Source organism: Tursiops truncatus, chromosome 8 (assembly GCF_011762595.2).
Source record: "Tursiops truncatus isolate mTurTru1 chromosome 8, mTurTru1.mat.Y, whole genome shotgun sequence".
NCBI classification, from domain to species: Eukaryota; Metazoa; Chordata; class Mammalia; order Artiodactyla; family Delphinidae; genus Tursiops; species Tursiops truncatus.
In genome coordinates, this window is record NC_047041.1 from 108,381,476 (window position 1) to 108,398,161 (window position 16,686).

The 16,686-nt window shown below is 60.3% G+C and overlaps 3 protein-coding genes across 6 annotated transcripts; 1 reads left to right on the forward strand and 2 right to left on the reverse strand.

Annotated features, from left to right (window-relative positions):
* Window positions 1-479: 479 nt before the first annotated feature.
* Window positions 480-6,054, reverse strand: RIC8A (RIC8 guanine nucleotide exchange factor A). Of its 3 annotated transcripts, none has more exons than XM_033861605.2 (10): window positions 5,870-6,052; window positions 5,545-5,592; window positions 4,868-5,458; window positions 4,286-4,377; window positions 3,666-3,816; window positions 2,715-2,810; window positions 2,485-2,629; window positions 2,265-2,409; window positions 1,726-1,845; window positions 480-1,325 (listed from the first exon to the last, which is right to left on the reverse strand). In XM_033861605.2, the coding sequence occupies exons 1-10, from the start codon at window positions 5,951-5,953 to the stop codon at window positions 1,205-1,207; spliced, it is 1,593 nt and encodes a 530-aa protein (XP_033717496.1). In that variant the 5' UTR covers window positions 5,954-6,052; the 3' UTR covers window positions 480-1,204. The 3 variants fall into 3 exon arrangements, with proteins under 3 accessions (XP_033717496.1, XP_033717498.1, XP_033717497.1); XM_033861607.2 differs by having other exon boundaries at window positions 4,868-5,047; window positions 5,870-6,050; XM_033861606.2 differs by lacking the exon at window positions 2,715-2,810 and having other exon boundaries at window positions 5,870-6,054.
* Window positions 6,055-6,299: 245 nt separating this feature from the next.
* BET1L (Bet1 golgi vesicular membrane trafficking protein like) lies at window positions 6,300-12,014 on the forward strand. Of its 2 annotated transcripts, none has more exons than XM_033861608.2 (4): window positions 6,300-6,907; window positions 9,083-9,174; window positions 9,416-9,472; window positions 9,599-12,014. In XM_033861608.2, exons 1-4 carry the CDS (start codon window positions 6,877-6,879, stop codon window positions 9,764-9,766), a joined length of 348 nt encoding a protein of 115 aa, XP_033717499.1. In that variant the 5' UTR covers window positions 6,300-6,876; the 3' UTR covers window positions 9,767-12,014. The 2 variants fall into 2 exon arrangements, with proteins under 2 accessions (XP_033717499.1, XP_004322548.1); XM_004322500.4 differs by having other exon boundaries at window positions 6,306-7,876.
* Window positions 12,015-13,299: 1,285 nt separating this feature from the next.
* CIMAP1A (ciliary microtubule associated protein 1A) lies at window positions 13,300-16,686 on the reverse strand. The gene is made up of 7 exons (XM_004322501.4): window positions 16,576-16,686; window positions 16,053-16,169; window positions 15,682-15,882; window positions 15,100-15,201; window positions 14,837-14,958; window positions 13,871-14,011; window positions 13,300-13,548 (listed from the first exon to the last, which is right to left on the reverse strand). Exons 2-7 carry the CDS (start codon window positions 16,159-16,161, stop codon window positions 13,459-13,461), a joined length of 765 nt encoding a protein of 254 aa, XP_004322549.1. The 5' UTR covers window positions 16,162-16,169; window positions 16,576-16,686; the 3' UTR covers window positions 13,300-13,458.

Genomic DNA, 16,686 nt, shown 5'->3' on the forward strand with positions numbered 1-16,686 from the left:
CCTGTGCTCAGGCCACACTGCTGTTTGGGCAGAACATACTGTGGTCGCCCTGCTTCTGTACAGGCCTCTTCTGGGGTTGCCCCAACCCTGCCCCCAGTGCTTTCTCCTTCCTGGCATCTTGTCTTCCCCACTGGGCCCCTGGGCTGGAGCAGATCTCACCGACAGACTCCTCAGGAGACCTGGTGGCCTCACTCTTCAAGAACAAGACACGCGGGCTTCCCTGGTGGCAAAGTGGTCGAGAGTCCGCCTGCCGATGCAGGGGACACGGGTTCGTGGCCCGGTCCGGGAAGATCCCACATGCCGCGCAGCGGCTGGGCCCGTGAGCCATGGCTGCTGAGCCTGCGCGTCCGGAGCCTGTGCTCCGCAACGGGAGAGGCCACAACAATGAGAGGCCTGCGTACAGCAAAAAAAAAAAAAAAAAAAAGAACAAGACACGCATACGCACCTGGGAAAAGTGCTGAATTGTAAGAAAAACATGATTCTATTTCTGCTTAACGTGCCTTTACTTGGTATCTTGCACATGTATTCACACACAAACATCCCTGCCTGGAACTCTTTATTCCAGAATAATGTTTCTGTGAAGCTCTGTGGTGCATGACAGAAATCTAGACTTATGGTTTCAGGAGAGACATTTTCCTTCATGTATTTATGGTTGAAACCAGTGGGAAGGATTGAGACCCAACTGTCACAACCAGAGAACTTGGGCACTGAGCCAGGACCGAGAATGCAAGAGGCTGCCAGCCGTGCACTCAGTGGGGACAAAAACAGCAGATCCTACCTTGTGTGTTTCTGGCATTAGCATATAAAGTTCCAGCAGGTTCTTTCCCCTGTGAAATGTGGTGCTTGCCCAACACCAGCTCTGGGCCTGCATGCCAGCTGTGGATGTGCTGTGCCTCACTCAGCCCCCGCCCTCCCAAACCCACGTACATTTCTGCCTTCAGTTAAGCCCTGCCCTCAGGCACACATAAAAGAAACCACTTCATTTGCGGAAAGCAAGGCTGAGTTCCCAGAATTCATAGGACAAGACCCTCGCAGCCCTAAAGAGAAGAAAATGGACCAAAGGCAAATCACGAATAGAAGTGTGGGAGTAAAGAGAAAAGGGTCTCCGAGTTGGAGGGAGGGATGTGGCTTCCCCAGGTCCTGGCCCCCAGGACTCCTCTGGAAGCAGCACCAGTTCTGAAGGGCAGCGGAAGAGCAGCCGTTCTCAGTCAGGGTCCGAGTCAGGGTCCGAGGAGAGCTGTCCCTCCATGGTCTCGCACATGGCATCCTGCAGGGATGTGAGCTGACCCCGGGGACTCATCCCCATGGGCTGGATGACTCTGTGCCTGAGGGGAAAAGGCGTGGAAGGGAAGGGCAGGGGTCCTGCTCACCCCTGGCTGCGACCTTCTGTTCCACCAGGCTGCTCCTGTTTACTGGGGAAGCCTGGGTGGGAACCGTTTCAGTCAGGCCTAAATCCTGACTGCTACCTAAGCTCTGAGACCTTAGGCAGTGTCTTAATTTCTCTGGGCCTCAGTTTTCATCAACTGTAAAGATGGACCTAATACTGATCTCAGCCCTAACCCCTGGCTAGAGAATTTCCTCCAAGACAGGTGATTTCAAACATTAGTAACGCAGCCCTGCCAGAACCTAACCCCCACTCTGATCCCACTTCCTGCGGCTCGCAAGACAGGACGTGGGTCCTTCTCCTTTGTCCCAGCGCTGGGCTCCTCCTGCCAGGCCACATACCTGGAGAGCTTGTCAAACATGTTCACCAGCTTCATGGCCTCATGCTCTTTCTGCTCCTCTGTCATGCCCTCCATGGGGTTGGGAGGCTTTTCCTCTACCCTTCCAGTCACTGGGTTTATGCTGTTTCACAAGAGAGGGAGCATGGGGAACGCATCAGTGACTTTGCAGGACAAAAGAAGGCTGTGTGGGGTGAGTGGAGTTCCTTATCTTCCTGCTTGGGCTTGTAATGGCAAGAAACCCATTTTCCTGGGTGCGGGGAAGGCGAGGCAACTGCAGAAAAGCCCTCCCTCCTGGAGCAGCAGGTAACCAGCTCCTGCCGTCTGGACCACCTGGTCCCCGGCACTACTCGGCCCCCTTCAGCCGGTGTTCTCAACAAAACACCCTGATGTCAGAATACGTGTCACTTGGGAACAGCAGCCTGATTCTATAAGGTTTTACCTGCTGGTCACCCTGTCCTGCCCACCCTACGGGCCCAAATGGGTGTGGGAATAGGAATGGGGGCCGAGTGAGGGCAGCCCGAGGATGTGGGGGGCACACACCTGGCCTTGGCTTCCTTGTACTCGTCTGTGTCCGTGTCCTCGTCCTCCGAGTACTGGCCCTCAGGCCGGCCCCCTGCCATGAGGCCCCTAGCAGCCAGGAGGCCGGCAGCATTCCCGTAGCCTGTGTACTTGATGAATCGGGGCACTGAAGGGCAGGGCACAGGTCAGTGTGCAAACGTGGCTGGGGAGGGGCAGGCGAGGGGCTGGCCCCCCGACTCACCGCTCTCAGAGCACAGGACAAACAGGAACTCGGCTGCCACCCTCTTCACGTCGGTGTCCAGGTGCGTCATGAGGCGAACCAGCTTGTTCCGCAACAGCTCCCCCACCTCGGGCCGGGTCCTCACATCCCGCAACGGGGGCAGCACCTGGGGATGTAGTTGTCCCTGAGCCCAGGCCTGGAACGACCAGGGTCTCTGACCAGGGCCTGACCGCGGCCCCTCTGCCCCGTACCTGGGCCTTCAGGAACTTCCTGGCGGGGCGGTGCATGCGGGCACACTCCGTCAGCACGCTCAGCACGGGAGCCACACTCTCCTTCAGCCTGTGCGTCTGCAGAGGAGCCTCTGTCACTGGACTGCGCCCATCTGACTCGAGGCCAGGGGAGCTAGGCACATGCACCAGATGGTCCTGGCAGGAGGCGTTCGGGACGAGGCCCCGCCACAGGGGCCCCAGCTGAGGGGCTAAGAGAGGGCAGTGGGTGTCTGTGTGAGCTTCGAAAAGGACAGGCGTGGACCCTAACTCAGGGCCATTTGCATGCCCTGCAACTTGAGGCAAATCACTCAACTGCTTTGAGTCTCACTTCCCTCCCTTTACACCACAATGGTGGGGAAAACAGAGTGTCCCAAGCTGTTAGCACACCGCCAGAACACAAACCAGCTCCCAGGGCACGCAGGCAACATGGATTCCCCGGGGCCCTACAGAATCTCTTTGGCTTGCGTGATACATCTGCGAACGCCAGGGGGGCTGGTTAGAGCACTGGCTGGCCAATGCCCTGGGGTGCAGCCGCAGGAATCAGGGAGCCTCTGGCTTGAAGGCCCTATGGGTCCCCTTAGGGACGCCAAGGCACGGCCGATGCTCATCACCAAGGGCTGCTTGTGCTCAGTGACACTTTGAGTTTAGGGTCACAAGCAGGGACTACGGGTGGGCGGGCTTCTCAGGGCCACTCAAAGACCCACAAGGAAATCTAAGAAAATGAGTCCTTTGCTAGACTCTGAAAACTTGTTTCCGTATACTTCTCAGGGAAGGGTCCAGCCTCCTGCGTGGCCGGACCGTGGAGGAGCTGGAGCGTCACCTGAATCACACTGGGGGGCTGATCTCCACCTCCCAGCGTGGACTACAAAAACGCAGCGACCACAGCTGCTCGGGAAAGCCTGGACCAGAGCCACAGCAGCTCCCCCTGCCCACCTGGTGCAGACGCTTCTCCAAGAAGCTGAGGAGAACACGAATCACATCCATGTTCACTCCCAGGAACTCCAAAGAGCCTTCGTGGGGTTCCAGGGTGAGAAGAACGTCCAGACATTTGAGGGGCAAGTTCCCCAGGAGGTTCACCGTGTGGCTGGGGACAGATGAAAGGGGCAGTTGGTAAATCCAATCCCCGAGCCCAGGTACAACGCTTGCCACCACCTGCTGGGGCCACGATATGAACCAGCGCTGGGGGCCTGAGCAACAGCACGAGGTACCAGAGCTGAGGGGAACACTCCCTGCGAACGGCCGACCTAGTGCACATCTGGGTCGAAGCAACGCAGTCAAAAATCAGAACCTGCCTATGCGTAGGTTAGCAACAATGGACGTGAACCAGCGTGCTGCCTTACAGATACCATACTGTCCGTGACGCTACCCAAAGTCCCCTGGCACGTTCCTGTCCCCGGACTCTCAGCTCTTGTCCTAGCTGTGTACCGTAAATGCCGGAGCTCCCCGGAAACACACTGACGTCCGTCTCACCCAGGTGAAAGAAGACTAGAGCTAGGAACCACCAGGGAGACCTGCGAGCAGAACGCCCCCCGCACGACAGGCACCACCCTCACCCGTGGAACTCCTCTGTGCGGTCTCCAGCAGCAGCAGCCATCACGCAGTGCCGCAGAAGGGTCCCCAGGTGCCGGTAAAGGGCAGTGTCTTCCTGACCAAAGAGAGAAAGATTCCTGTGAGAGAGAGCCCCGCTCGCCCCCATCGCTGCTAGCTGAGGTTCTACCGTCTGGCCCACCGCAAGCCCACGCGCGCTAATTACACACCTCTACTGTACACCTGGATGCTGTCCTCTCCCACGCGACCTGAAGAGCACCCTCCTGACTAAGAACGTTGACGGATCCCTTTGGAGCTGCTCTGCGCTTTAGGTCCATGCTCACAGAGGCGTGGTGAAGAGTCTCTCACAGCCTCCCCCCACCAAACAGCCCTCCTGCCAAGCTGCAAGAGCCAGTTATGCTCTCCACCGCCCTGAGAAAACTTCCTTGAGGGCCCTGTCCCGGATGGGCATCTCCCTGCCTTCTCTTGACAGGCTAAGAGTTCCTCCTGGTCTGACGTGGAGAAATTTGAAGGCACCTGGCAAAGCAGCACGTCCAAGAAACGTCCAAGTTGTCATACCCCACCCACAGGCTAAGATCAGCCCTCACCTCGTCCACTTCCCTCTTGATGGAGTCGAAGGTGATGTTGAAGAGCACTTTGAGGATCTCCATGGCTCGCTCAGTCTCCTGGGGAGGCAGGAGCTCAGGGGGCCTCTCTCCAGGGGTCATTCCCAGCGTCAGCTCCAGCGCTTCGGTCAGCAGGTGCACTCCCTGCAGCTCCTGAAACAGCTGCTGGCGCACATCGGCGCGAAGTGCCGTTAGCAAGAAGAGGAGGCGCAAGTCAAAGAACTGGACGTCGTGCGGGAAGCTGCTCTGGCGGTACAGCCCCACTCGCTCTGCGAGCCTCACCACTAGACCCGCCTCTGCCGCCAGCACCTGTGCCACGGGGCTGCTTAACACAAGGTTGCACAGGCACTTAAGGGACTCAAGCACAACATCCATGTCCAGGGGTTCGGGGACCGAGCCCTGGGAGGCGGAGATGCCAGCATAGCAGGCAAGTGCCTGCAGGCTCCGGCGGCTGGTGAATGAGTCCAGGCAGCTGCGGTCCCTAGACAAGATGCGGATGCTCTGCAGCCAGATGATGCGGCGGGAAGGTGGCAGGCCCTGCTCCAGGACCGAGACCAGCAGCTCCGCCAGTCTCTGTGGGCAGGGAGAAGAGCGGTTCCACCAGGCTCCTCTACCTGGGCCACCCGTCCCTGCCCCTCTACCCTTCGTTGAGCACCCACCTTCCTGTCCTCCTGTTGGGCAGCATCAAACGTGAAACTCTGGCAGTTCTGCAGAGAGACCCAGAGGCTCAGAAGGCGCAGGCCCACCGCGGCAGAACCCGGGCTCCGTGGATAGGGACCTGAGGCCGCAGGCACCGCTCGGAACAGATGGCGCCCCAGCCCCACACACCAGCCCCCACAGCAACTCCTCAGAGACTTGGCGCTCCTCCCCGCCGCGTTCCCTTCCACCCTCAGCCCCTCGCCACGCTCACCACTCACGCCCCCGCCGCCGGCCACGCGTGCGGACCCCACCCGGCCTCACCTCCTCCCTAAACGTCCCGCTCACCTCCCGGTTGTATGCGCGAAGAGCCTCCATAACTACGTCCTCCTCCCCCGTCTCCACGGCATCCGCAACCGCCCGGGGCTCCATGGCGGGCCCGGGACCCGGCGCCGGGAAAGCGGGAAGCACCTCGCTTCACGCTTCCCGGCCTCCGTCTGCCTGCCCCGCCCAGGCTCGGCGCACTGGGGTGGCCACGACCGGGCTTGCGCGGCGCCGCGGGGCGGGGCCTGGGAGGCGCGCGGGGGAGGCCGGGACAGGGTGTGCGCGGCGCCGCGGGGCGGGGCCTGGGAGGCGCGCGGGGGAGGTCGGGACGAGGCGTGCGCGGCGCCGCGGGGCGGGGCCTGGGAGGCGCGCGGGGGAGGTCGGGACGAGGCGTGCGCGGCGCCGAGGGGCGGGGCCTGGGAGGCGCGCGGGGAAGGCCGGGACAGGGTGTGCGCGGCGTAGTCTGGGCTGCGCGCGCCTTAAAGTGGCGAGCCCTGGAACAGCCCCCCCCCCAGGACCCGAAGGCTTTGCCGCCAAGTGAACTTGGGCTTCAAGATCCGACTCGGTGATCGTCCGACCTCTGGGCCCGAATCGCCCCTGAACCGAGCGGCGAGCCTCGCTTCTTGGGCCGGAATTCCCTGTAGGAGAGGACCTCAGCCCCCCACCCTTCCATCACACGAACACCAACACTCCTCTTGATGCACAGAACGAATGAGATGTCCAGGAGAAAGCCGAGGTGGAAAGGATTTTGCAACCCCGGGACCACTTGGTTTCTAACCAGGCGTTTGAGTGCCTACTGCATGCGAGGAGCCGGGATGCGGGTGAACAGGACCCAAAGGTCCCTGCCTTCGTGCAGCTTATGTGCCAGAGGTGAAGACCAAGAAAAACGGGCAAACGAGACGACTTTAGGCATAGTGTTGTGATCGAATAAGAAAAGGGGCTTGATGGACTGTAGGGAGACCTGAAGAAGTGCCATTTTTGCTGAGACCGGTTGGTAAGAAGTGAACCAGGAAAGGATCTGAAAGAAGGTCATGGAAGGTAGAAGGAGTGACCAGTACAAAGGTGGGAATGGCCGTGGTGGGAGATAGAAACGTCATTGTTGTGGCTGAGAGAAAGGGGAGAGTGGGGAGGGGAGGTCAGGATGAAGGCAAAGCCTGGTCATGTGCGGTGACTTCCTTGCTGTTTAAGCAGGCACACCTGTTGGTCTGGCCTGGACTCAGTTTACTACTTGAAAAGCAGAGATGATAAAAGTTCCCATTTCAGTGGATTGTCAGGCGGACTAAATGACACACAGCAAATGCTCCATTACGTTGGGTGGTAACTTATAGTCCATCCACTGGGCAAGAAGGCTTTGTTGAGTATCTACTTTGTGTCAGGCCCCTTGTCAGTGCCCGGGTGCAAAGTCAAGAAGCACTGACTTCTACCGTCCCCACTCCCCTTACGCTCCCACTCCTCTTCCTGGTTTCTTGTTTTCTTCGGAGTGCTTCACCCCTGCGACTTCTGCACTGCTCGCTGGTTCCAGGCACTTTCTAGGCACTGATCTCCACTTTGTTCCGCCGGCAGTAACTGGAGCCGGCCTTCGCACCGAGTCCGCTTCTTAGCCGCACCGCAGCCGGGCGGGCCGGGTCGGGCCTCAGGACCCGGGCGGGGTCGCGGCGAGGAGCCTCTCTCGCCTGGGAAAGGGCCCGTGAGCTCTTCACAGTTAGGACCTGAAGCCGCCTTAGGCGGGAATGGCTGCGGGAGTGTTTGTCGGCACCCTAATTGACATTAAAGACACTAACCACCCAGGGGTCCCAAAAGCAAAGGGCTCGCCCCATCCCCAAGCCAAGCTGTGGAAGAAACGTCAGATCCTTCCCTTCCCACTGCCGCACCCCCGCGGCCTGGACCTCGGCCGGAAGTCGGAGGCCCTGAGGCGGAAGGGGCGGGACCGGAAGCCCCTTCCCGCGAGTGTGCCACGTCAGAGGAGGTTGTGGCCGAGCCGGTGACGGATCCCCGGGTCGGAGCTGTACGGGATGGCGGACTGGGCTCGTGGTGAGTGCGGGAGAGCCGAGGCGGATGGCGGCGGGGCCCGCCGGCACCGACGCCGCTGCCCGCAGGAGCCGCCTTTGCCTGCCCCCCATCCCGCTGGGTGGCCTCGTCCGGGAGACCCTCGGGGCGGGCGGCGACGGGGCAGGGCGGCCGGGCTGCAGCCAGCAGCACGGTGGAGGAGTCCCTGGGGCCCTGTGGGCGCTCCTGCCCAGCTGCTCCGTGAAGCTGCTGGGTCCGGAGGCCCGCAGTCCCCACCCCTGCGAGATGGTTCTGTCCGGGACCTCGGCCGGGCCGCCTGGTCGACGGGTCCCGGAGGCTAGCCCCCTCGGAGTGGGGGCTGCGCGTGATGAGAGGGCCCAAGCAGGCCGCGTACGGACTCGGGCTCAGGGTGCCCCACTTGCCCCCTGGGAGCCCCTCTTCTCATTTGCCAAGTGGAATGCTGTTGCTTGTTTCGCTGGGCTGTTGTGACCTTTAAGGAATTAATGGATACAAGGAGTTGGTAGAACGCTAACGCCTCTAATTTTGGGGTCTGTACACATTCGTGGTTCTTAGGGCTGTGCTCCTATTAGATGAGTCTCATTGAGGTTTCTGGGCCAAGGCAGATATGCACTCTGAACTTTGGGGGAGGCAGTTGTCACCCACCCGATAGGATGGTAATTTTAAATCACCAAGCCCAGCCCCTGTCGTGGGCCAGGTCTCAGCAAACACCATGCTCTGGGTGTCATACAAGGCCCTGTGTGGGGTGCAGAAGTGAGCAGACCTAGGCCCTGCTCTTGGGATCAGTCTCAACCTTTGTTACTAAGGCTTTCCTAAGGCTTTACCAGAGTTCACTGGTTTTCTCTGAGAACAGGTTCTGTGTACGTCGCTGGTGATATCCATGGAGGGAAGGTACAGGTTCTGTCACAGAATGTCAGAAAGTGCTGGTTGGACTGAGCCCTTTGGAGGTGCCTACGCATCCCAGCCTGGATGAGTACACAGGACGTGTGCTCACGCACACTTGTTTATACAGTCTGTCTTGTGTGTGGAGTCCACGTGTTGGATCCTGGGTTAGGGCGGGACCTGCTCAGTAGGCTCAGGAGGGCCCAGTACCTCCGGACACCCGACTGGGCCAGATGGGATTGGAGTGAGAGCCCTGAGGCCACAAAGGGCTGAGGTGCAGGGGATGCTCGTGGGTGGATGCATGCCCTCAACCTCTGTCTTTACTTGCAGCTCAGAGCCCCGGCGCTGTGGAGGAGATTCTAGACCGGGAGAACAAGCGGATGGCTGACAGCCTGGCCTCCAAGGTCACCAGGCTCAAATCGGTCAGTGGTGCTGCTCTCCTTTTGCCTCCACCTAGCATCCTGGAGGGGGTATCGGAGGGAGGGTGAAAACCTGGAAGGGTTTCAGGTAGTTCCATCATCCTTGTCCCGTCTGTGGCACACTCACTTGTGTGCGGCCCAGGTGGCATTTGGATCTCCTGACCTCTGCTGGTCTTGCTGGGGGTCAGGTGCTGTCCACTGTGTTTGTCCTGGTCTGACCCTGCCTCTTCTGTGTTCTGACCAGCTGGCCCTGGACATTGATAGGGACGTGGAAGACCAGAACCAGAGCCTGGGCGGCATGGTAAGGCCCGTGTTTTGCGAGTGTCACGGTCACCTCTGCTCCCCACCGCCTGCTGTGCAGCCCCCACATGTGTGTGTGTTGTGGGGTCACCGCCCCTGTGTGATGATGATGGGATTCCTTCCTCAGGACACAGATTTCACGAGTGTGACGGGCCTCCTCACGGGGAGCGTGAAGCGCTTTTCCACAATGGCACGGTCTGGGCGAGACAACCGGAAGCTTCTGTGTGGTATGGCCGTGGGCCTGATCGTGGTCTTCTTCATCCTCTCCTACCTCCTGTCGAGGCCAAGGACGTGAGCCAGTGGGAGCTGGCTTCTGCGGGTGCCTCGGGCAAGCATGGTCCGCCTCTGCCTGGCGTCCTGAGCCAGAGAACTTAACGACAAAATACTCCTTTGAAACGATGATTGTGGCTTAGGAAGCTTGTTCCTGTGTGGCTGGGAGGCTCTGACCCAGTGAGCTTGTGTTAGCTGGTCCCACGTGTGCAAGGGGCCCATCTTCACGGGGTAGCCAAGGCCCACCTCCTCTGCCACCTTGGGTGCTAGCAGCCCCAGCAGAGTCAGGTCCAAGCAGAGCAGCTGGGAACCCTGGACACGGTCACCTGTGAACAGCAGCTCTTCCCCTGGCCCTCGGGTTTCTGAACATCTCCAGGCTCTTCTACGCTGTTCTTGTCTGGATAGGGCCACGTCTGGTATTTGAGATGCTTGGAGCTGACATAGGAAGGGGGTGTGGCGGTGAACCTCAAATCATCGCTGTCACCTTCAGCCGAGTGTTCTCAACCCAGAGATGGCGGTTGCTCCTGCCCAGAGCTGCTGGGCGTCCGTGGACCGGTGGAAGTCAAGGGTCCTGCCGGGAGGCCTCTTCCTGCCTTCCAGTCCCACAGCTGAAGCCCGACCCTCAGGGAAGGGCAGGGGTTGTGGATGGAGTTGGGAACTGCAGCCTTCGCTGAAAGCATGGGGCTCACATTCTGGTGATCTCCCGGCCATGTATCCAGGTGCAGAAAGTGATACTTTCTCACGATTCAAGATCTACCCAGAGCACCAGAGATCTATTTCCAGGAGACCAGATCTCTGGAAACAAGTCTATTTGGCATTTCAGAGTCAGGCAGGGTGTGAGGAGGGACTTTCGTGGGTATAGACAGGAGGCTTCCAAGTAAGGACTCTTCATAGGACCTAGAGGTTAGTTTCTGAGGGTCAGCGGGCAGTTTCCACCAAGCCTGGCCCTTCCACTGCGGTGTTTGCCCATCTCTCCTTGGGCCCTCAGCGCCCACTCGGTCAGTCCCCTGCTCACTCGAACCTCGAACTGAACCACAGGCCGAGCCAGACTAGTGGCTTCTTACCCCACTGAGACCTCAGTATCCTTGTCTTCACAAAAAACGCTTATAAGAAACGAGTCACTGGCTGTGTCCTTCCCTGCCCTTGTTCGACCTTCTGGTTTCCTAGTCAGCCCCCCTTACTCCCTGAGGGCTACTGGCTCACCGTCCGCCTCCCCGCACGCTCGTGCCACGCGCGGTCACCTGCGCCAGCCGCATCTGCTGCCCCACGTTGCTGGTGTCTGGCCCCGGGCACCGCGCCTCTGGTGCCGCTGCTGCGCCTCCCCTCGTCCTCCGCCCAGCAGGCTGGCTTCACCTCGCACGCTTGCCTTGGTGCCCTCTCTTCCGCTGTACCTGCGACCTGAGTGCGCCGTCTCGTCCGGCGTGTGCTTGTGTCTCCCCCGGTGAGTCTGCCTTGCTTGTCTCCGTGTCTCTGGGGCTTGGCTGTTGCCCTGTCCTCCTGGACGTTCCTTCGCAGGTCTCTGGTCCTGCCTTGACCCCCAGCGCCCTGTGCGCTGCGGCTTTGGCTTCGCCTGCTTCTCACCTCACACTGAACCTTGTCGCGGGGCTTCGTCCTCTGGCCACCAAGCTCAACAGCTGCTGCCTGTTCAGTGTCTCCATCTGGTTGCCACAGGCCCTGCAGATACACCGAGACCTGAGCTCCGTGGCCCCCACCTTGTCTGGGCCTGCTAACCTTGCTTCCTGAGAACGTGGCTCAGCCATGGCAGCCTTCCCCCCGCAGATGCTTTTATGTGGTGTGCCCCCTTGTCTTGCCAAGGCAGACCAGGAATTTAGGGTTTGCCTTCAGGGTGGCACACCGGCTGCTGTGTTCTCTCCTCAGGTCTCCGTCTGTGCCTCCCCACCTCTCCACCTCCACGGCTCTTTGCAGCCCTTCCACCTATTTGGGGGTCTGGGTTCTAGTTTCTTTCTGGTTTACTTTCTTGCTTCCTACTCTCATTGTGTTAGGTGAATTCCTGAAGGGAGCAGGGCACCCCTGCTGCCGCTGTGTCGGCAGGGGTTCCTGTGGGGCCTTCCCTGCTCAGCCCTGTACACTGAGCACCTAATCCTGTGGGTAAGTGGGGTTTGCCGAGGTTGATCCCGGAGACCATAAAACAGAAGGACTTGGAGCCTCCCTCTGTGCCAGGTGAGGGTGAACTGCCAGGTTCTACCCCATAATTCACGGACAACACATTTAGCAATCAAAATTTGGAATAAAAAGCTTCGTGATGAAGTAAACCCCAAGCCTTTGGTGTTTTCATTTCCTTGGGGGCTTCAGATAGCTTGGTCTGGAACTGACTCTGCTCCATAAACTGGCCGTGGGCACCAATGGTCTGGACTTTGCTGCTTTCCTTCTCCTGGGTCCCTTCTCCCCTCCTCACTCATCCCCTCAGGCGGGCAGACGTGAGCTTGCCACTTCCTGTTGCTGGACCTTCCTTTGCGCAAGTTTCTGTGACTCAGATGATAGCATTACCTCTTCAGGATTAAAGGGATGCAGGTGAGGTGTTTAGAACAAGTAGCCTGACACGGATACAGCTGAGTGAGGGTCAGCAGCTGTACTATGCTTAGTGCAGCTGCAGCCCACAGTCCCACGGGGGTGACAGGGCTGCCTGCCCAGGGCTAGGGTGAAGGTTAGACTTCATTCCTCAAGGCTGGCCTTGGACTCCAGGGCATCCTCTGGAAATGCCCCTCTTCATCACAGCTCAGACACCCCCTTCCCTGCACAGATCTTATGCTTCCCGTATTATCTTTGATGTTTAACAGATCACCTTCAAATGTAGTCACTTAAAGTTGCAGTAATACTTTATGTCTCATGGTTACTGCTGGAGTTTGAGACAGGCAGAGCGGAGATAGTTGTCCCTGTGATGTTAAGGTCTCCGTTTGGAGACAAGAGACTGGCACTGCCATTTGCTGAAGGCTCACACACATCTATAGGTCATTGCTGGTGTGAGCTGGGGGCCCAGCTGGGTTCACTGTGTTGCCATGTGTTGAGCTTCCTTACAACATGGTGGCTGGTGTGACAGTGAGCGAAGAGAAGAGGGACGTCCAGGCAGAAGCTGTTTTCTTTGTATGTTGCATGGCCTGGCTTCAGAAGTCACGTAGCATCACTTTATTCAGGACGGTCACAGGCTCTAGATTCCAGGGGAGGGACACAGACCCCATCTCAGCAGGGGAGAGGCAGTCACACAGGGAGAGGACCACACGGGAAGGGACGAATGCAGATGTGACCGTCTTTGGAGGATACAGCAAGGTGCGGAGGGCAGCGCTCAAGGCAGAATCAGAAGGGCAGGCATAGCAGCGTCTGATGCTCCTGAGCCCTCCTCTCTGCTCAGACCCCAGGCCCTGGAAGCTAGGGTGGGACCTGACATGGGCTGGCATGATCGCCCGTGGGGGCCCCTTTCTGGAAAATGTTAATCCTCCCTCAAGGCAAACCATCGCTAACGGAATCCGTGATTTATTGTATATCTGGGCACACCAGGAAACACGTTTAGCAAATGGGAAAGCATAGAAAAAACAGCTGGTCACAACTGTCCGAGCAAGCATGCTCTGCCCTGCAGGGCCAGGCCGGCTGCAGCCCAGCTGGTAGAGGAGCCGCCCAAAGCCCTCAGCTCAGGGACTCTGTTGTTGGGGGGACATGATGTGCAGAGGCTTAGTTAGCGTGACGGGTGGGGCGGGGCCAGGGCTAGTCCACGTCCACGACCAGGGGTGTCATGTAGTCAGAATGCTTGATGCCAAAGGTGACGATCGGGGCGCGGGGCTTGGTCACTGTCACCTGGGAGAGGAGAGGCTGTGAGGGGCCGGCACCCCTGCCCCCACCCTGCAGGCTCTGCCCTCACTGGGGCTGGGGCTGCTGTACCCCCTAAACCGCCGGTCAAGGTGACCAGCAGGAAGCCCCTCTCAGAGCCTGGTGTGTGGTGACACTCGGCAGCGCTCACCGTCACCAGTGTTTGGGGACACTGGGGACCCAGAGCCTGCCGGCTGGGGAAGGCTGGTGCTGGAACGCACAGTGTTCTCATGGTGCCTGGCCCCCGTGACCCTTGTAGGCTTACAGACCCGTCCCCACCCCACCCCTCGGGGCAGTACTCTTGCCAGACCTTCTCAGGGCTGTGGGCTCCTGGTCCTGGCTTGTGGGTCTTGTCCCCCGGGGGCTCCACTCGGGCAGCCATGGTGTACTGTGGAGCCTTGAACTTGGTCACCTGGACATCGGTCTGGCGGTAGGCTGCGGGACCTGGGGTCTGGGAGGTGAAAGAGGCTCGCACAGGCTCGGCCTGCCAGGGCGTGTGACCCCAGAGGGCAGGGGCTGGCATCAGACCCTGGGTTTCAGGCCCCAAGTCACTGTGTGTCAGGGGACTCTTCTGTCTCCAAACGATGGCCACACCATGTGACAGTACCCTAGTGCTGTGGGGCCCTTCTCTGTGTGGGATGTCACCTTCCCTTCAGCCTGGCCGTGGCAATGACACCCCAGTCTGTGCCAGCCCCAGACTTGTCCCTTCCATGAGTGTGTGTGAGAGAGGACTCTTCCTAGTTGCGGACTCAAGGGCCTTGGGCTGGTGAGGTCAGCGGTGCTGTGATGCCACCTTGCCAGTCTCCCCAGGCTCCCCAAGCTCCCGGGTACACAAGCACCTCAGGGCCTTTGCACTGGCTGTTTCTGCAGCCAGAACCCTCCTCCCCCAAATACGTCACAGCTTATTTTTCTCCTCTTCTCAGCTTCTTCCTGCATGCCACCGTGTCTCACACTGCTCCTCGCCCCTCAGGCGGCACCCCACTCAGGCAGCACCCACACACTGGGTGTTGAGGTGTTCGTCTCTCCCCAGCACCATCGGTCTCCATGCCGAGCCTCGGCCTCTTCGTCCTCGTCCACTGTCTGCCCCTCCTCACCTCTGGGATGTAAACCCGTGGGGGTGGGGACAGACGTGTGGCAGGCTCCAAGAGGATGAAGGAGCTGAGGGGCTTCGGGAGGATGGGGGTCAGGCTGGTGGGTCCTAGGTTCTGGGGGAAGGGGCCCGAGGGCCGTCTCTCTAGGGGTAAGCAGTGCTCTGCCCGAGCCGGGTGACCCTTGCCTTGTGCAGGTCGTCGCTGAAGCTGCCCAGCTTGCTGCGGCCCTTGATGGAGAAGGCGGGCTGGGAGGCCTTGCCGACAGTGTGGGGCCCCATCACCACGGGCAGCATGTAGGCAGCGGGGCCTGTCGGGGGCACAAGTGCCGAGTCTCTGGCTGGACGGAATCCTGTGCCCGGAGTCTCCACCCCCATCAGGCCAGACCCCTTCACCCGCCCTGCCCCTTCCTCGACCCGGTCAGCCATGGGCCATCGGGGCTGTGGCGGACCTGGGGTGCTGTCCACTCGGAAGGTCTTGGTTCGGGCAGAAATGGAGTGGCTGGGCGCCGAGTCGAACACATGCTTGGTAGATTTCTCTGGAAAGTAGTGGCCTGAGGGTGGGGGGAGGAATGGTGTGGGTGCTGGGACGGGGAGGACCATCCAGCAGATGCAAACAGGTGCCCGGCCCTGCTCGGGCGGTTCTAGGAAGACCTGCGACGTCGCAGGCCTGGGGCTTCTGGGCCCCAGTGAGTGGCGACCGGGATTGTGCACGGGTGTCCATGATGGAAATGCTGGCTGCAGGGGCTGGGGGGAGGCAGGGGCTGCTTTGAGAAGGAGGGCGAGTCTGACTTGGGCCTGGTGCGGTGACTTTGGCCAAGGAAGGCCCAGGTCAGAGCAGGGCACTAGGGTCTCAGAGGCTGCAGTGGTGTCACAGCTCCACCTCCAGGCCTGATGGTATCCCTTCATGAGGAGAAAGGTGGGTCAGGAGGGTGAGGATGGCTGTACCCCTCACACCCTGGCCCTGCCAGGCCTGCAGTGGCCACCAGCAGGCTTGGGCGGGGCGGGGCTGGGGCTGGGCCAGAGTCCGTCACCAGGGCCGGGGGTCAGCGTGGTCTTAGTGCAGTAGCGCCCCAGGATGGAGTAGGCGGGGCCGATGTCCTTGCCAGTCCTCAGTATCTTGGGGTTCACGCTGTAGCGGGGCCCCGGGGAGCAGTTCTCTGCCAGGAGCATGGGGGCCCCGTGGAAGCTGTAGGCCGGTGCACGCAGCTTGTCAGGCGTGTGCTTCACAAAGCCTGTGGGGCAGGGGCTCTGAGCAGCTTGGAGCCAGACCCTGCCCTTCTCCCCCAGACCCCCCATTGACCCCAGAGGGGTTGATGGGCTGGGAGTCAGGGATGAGCCCTGGCCATCCCCGGGCTCCCCGCAGACCTGGCTCCTGCCCCCTCCCAGGCTCCCAAGCGCTTACCTGTGGTGGGTGGAATCAGGTACTTGGGTCCGGGGCTGCTGTAGAGGGCCATGATGGGTCCCCGGGGGCGATGGGGCCTCCAGGTGCCCACCCATGCCTCCTCCGCCATGCCTGGCTCTGTCCACGGATGGAAGGGTGACAAGGTGCTAGGAGGCCTGGGCCCTCCACCCCCATTACATCCCAGAGGGCAGTGCCTCTGCCCCCACTGAGGGGCAGAACTGCAGGCCACAGCCTCCTCAGTGGGGTCTTGAGTTGAGGCCCAGACTTCAGAGCAGTGGGAGATTCTGCCGCACCAACCCGTCCCCCCGCAAGGGGAGGAGCCTCAGAGCCTCGTGGACAAGCCCATGTCTCTTTCAGCGCTCACGGGCCACCCCACAGTGGCTCTGAGGGGGTCTGCGCAGGTGCTTCCGGCTCAGAGGACCCTGGACGTGACTGGGCAAGGAGCAGTGGGCAAAGGTGGGGAACTTCTGGGGTGAGACTGTGCCGTGGGCTGAGCCGGGGTCTGCTCTGGAGGGGCCCTCACCTCCTTAGTCCAGGAGAAATGCTCAGAGCAACCTGTGGACCGAGCCTTCTCAGAGGCAATCCCGTCGCACTGGCCTCGGTGCCAGGGAGTCCCAGAAAAGGAGCATGGCGA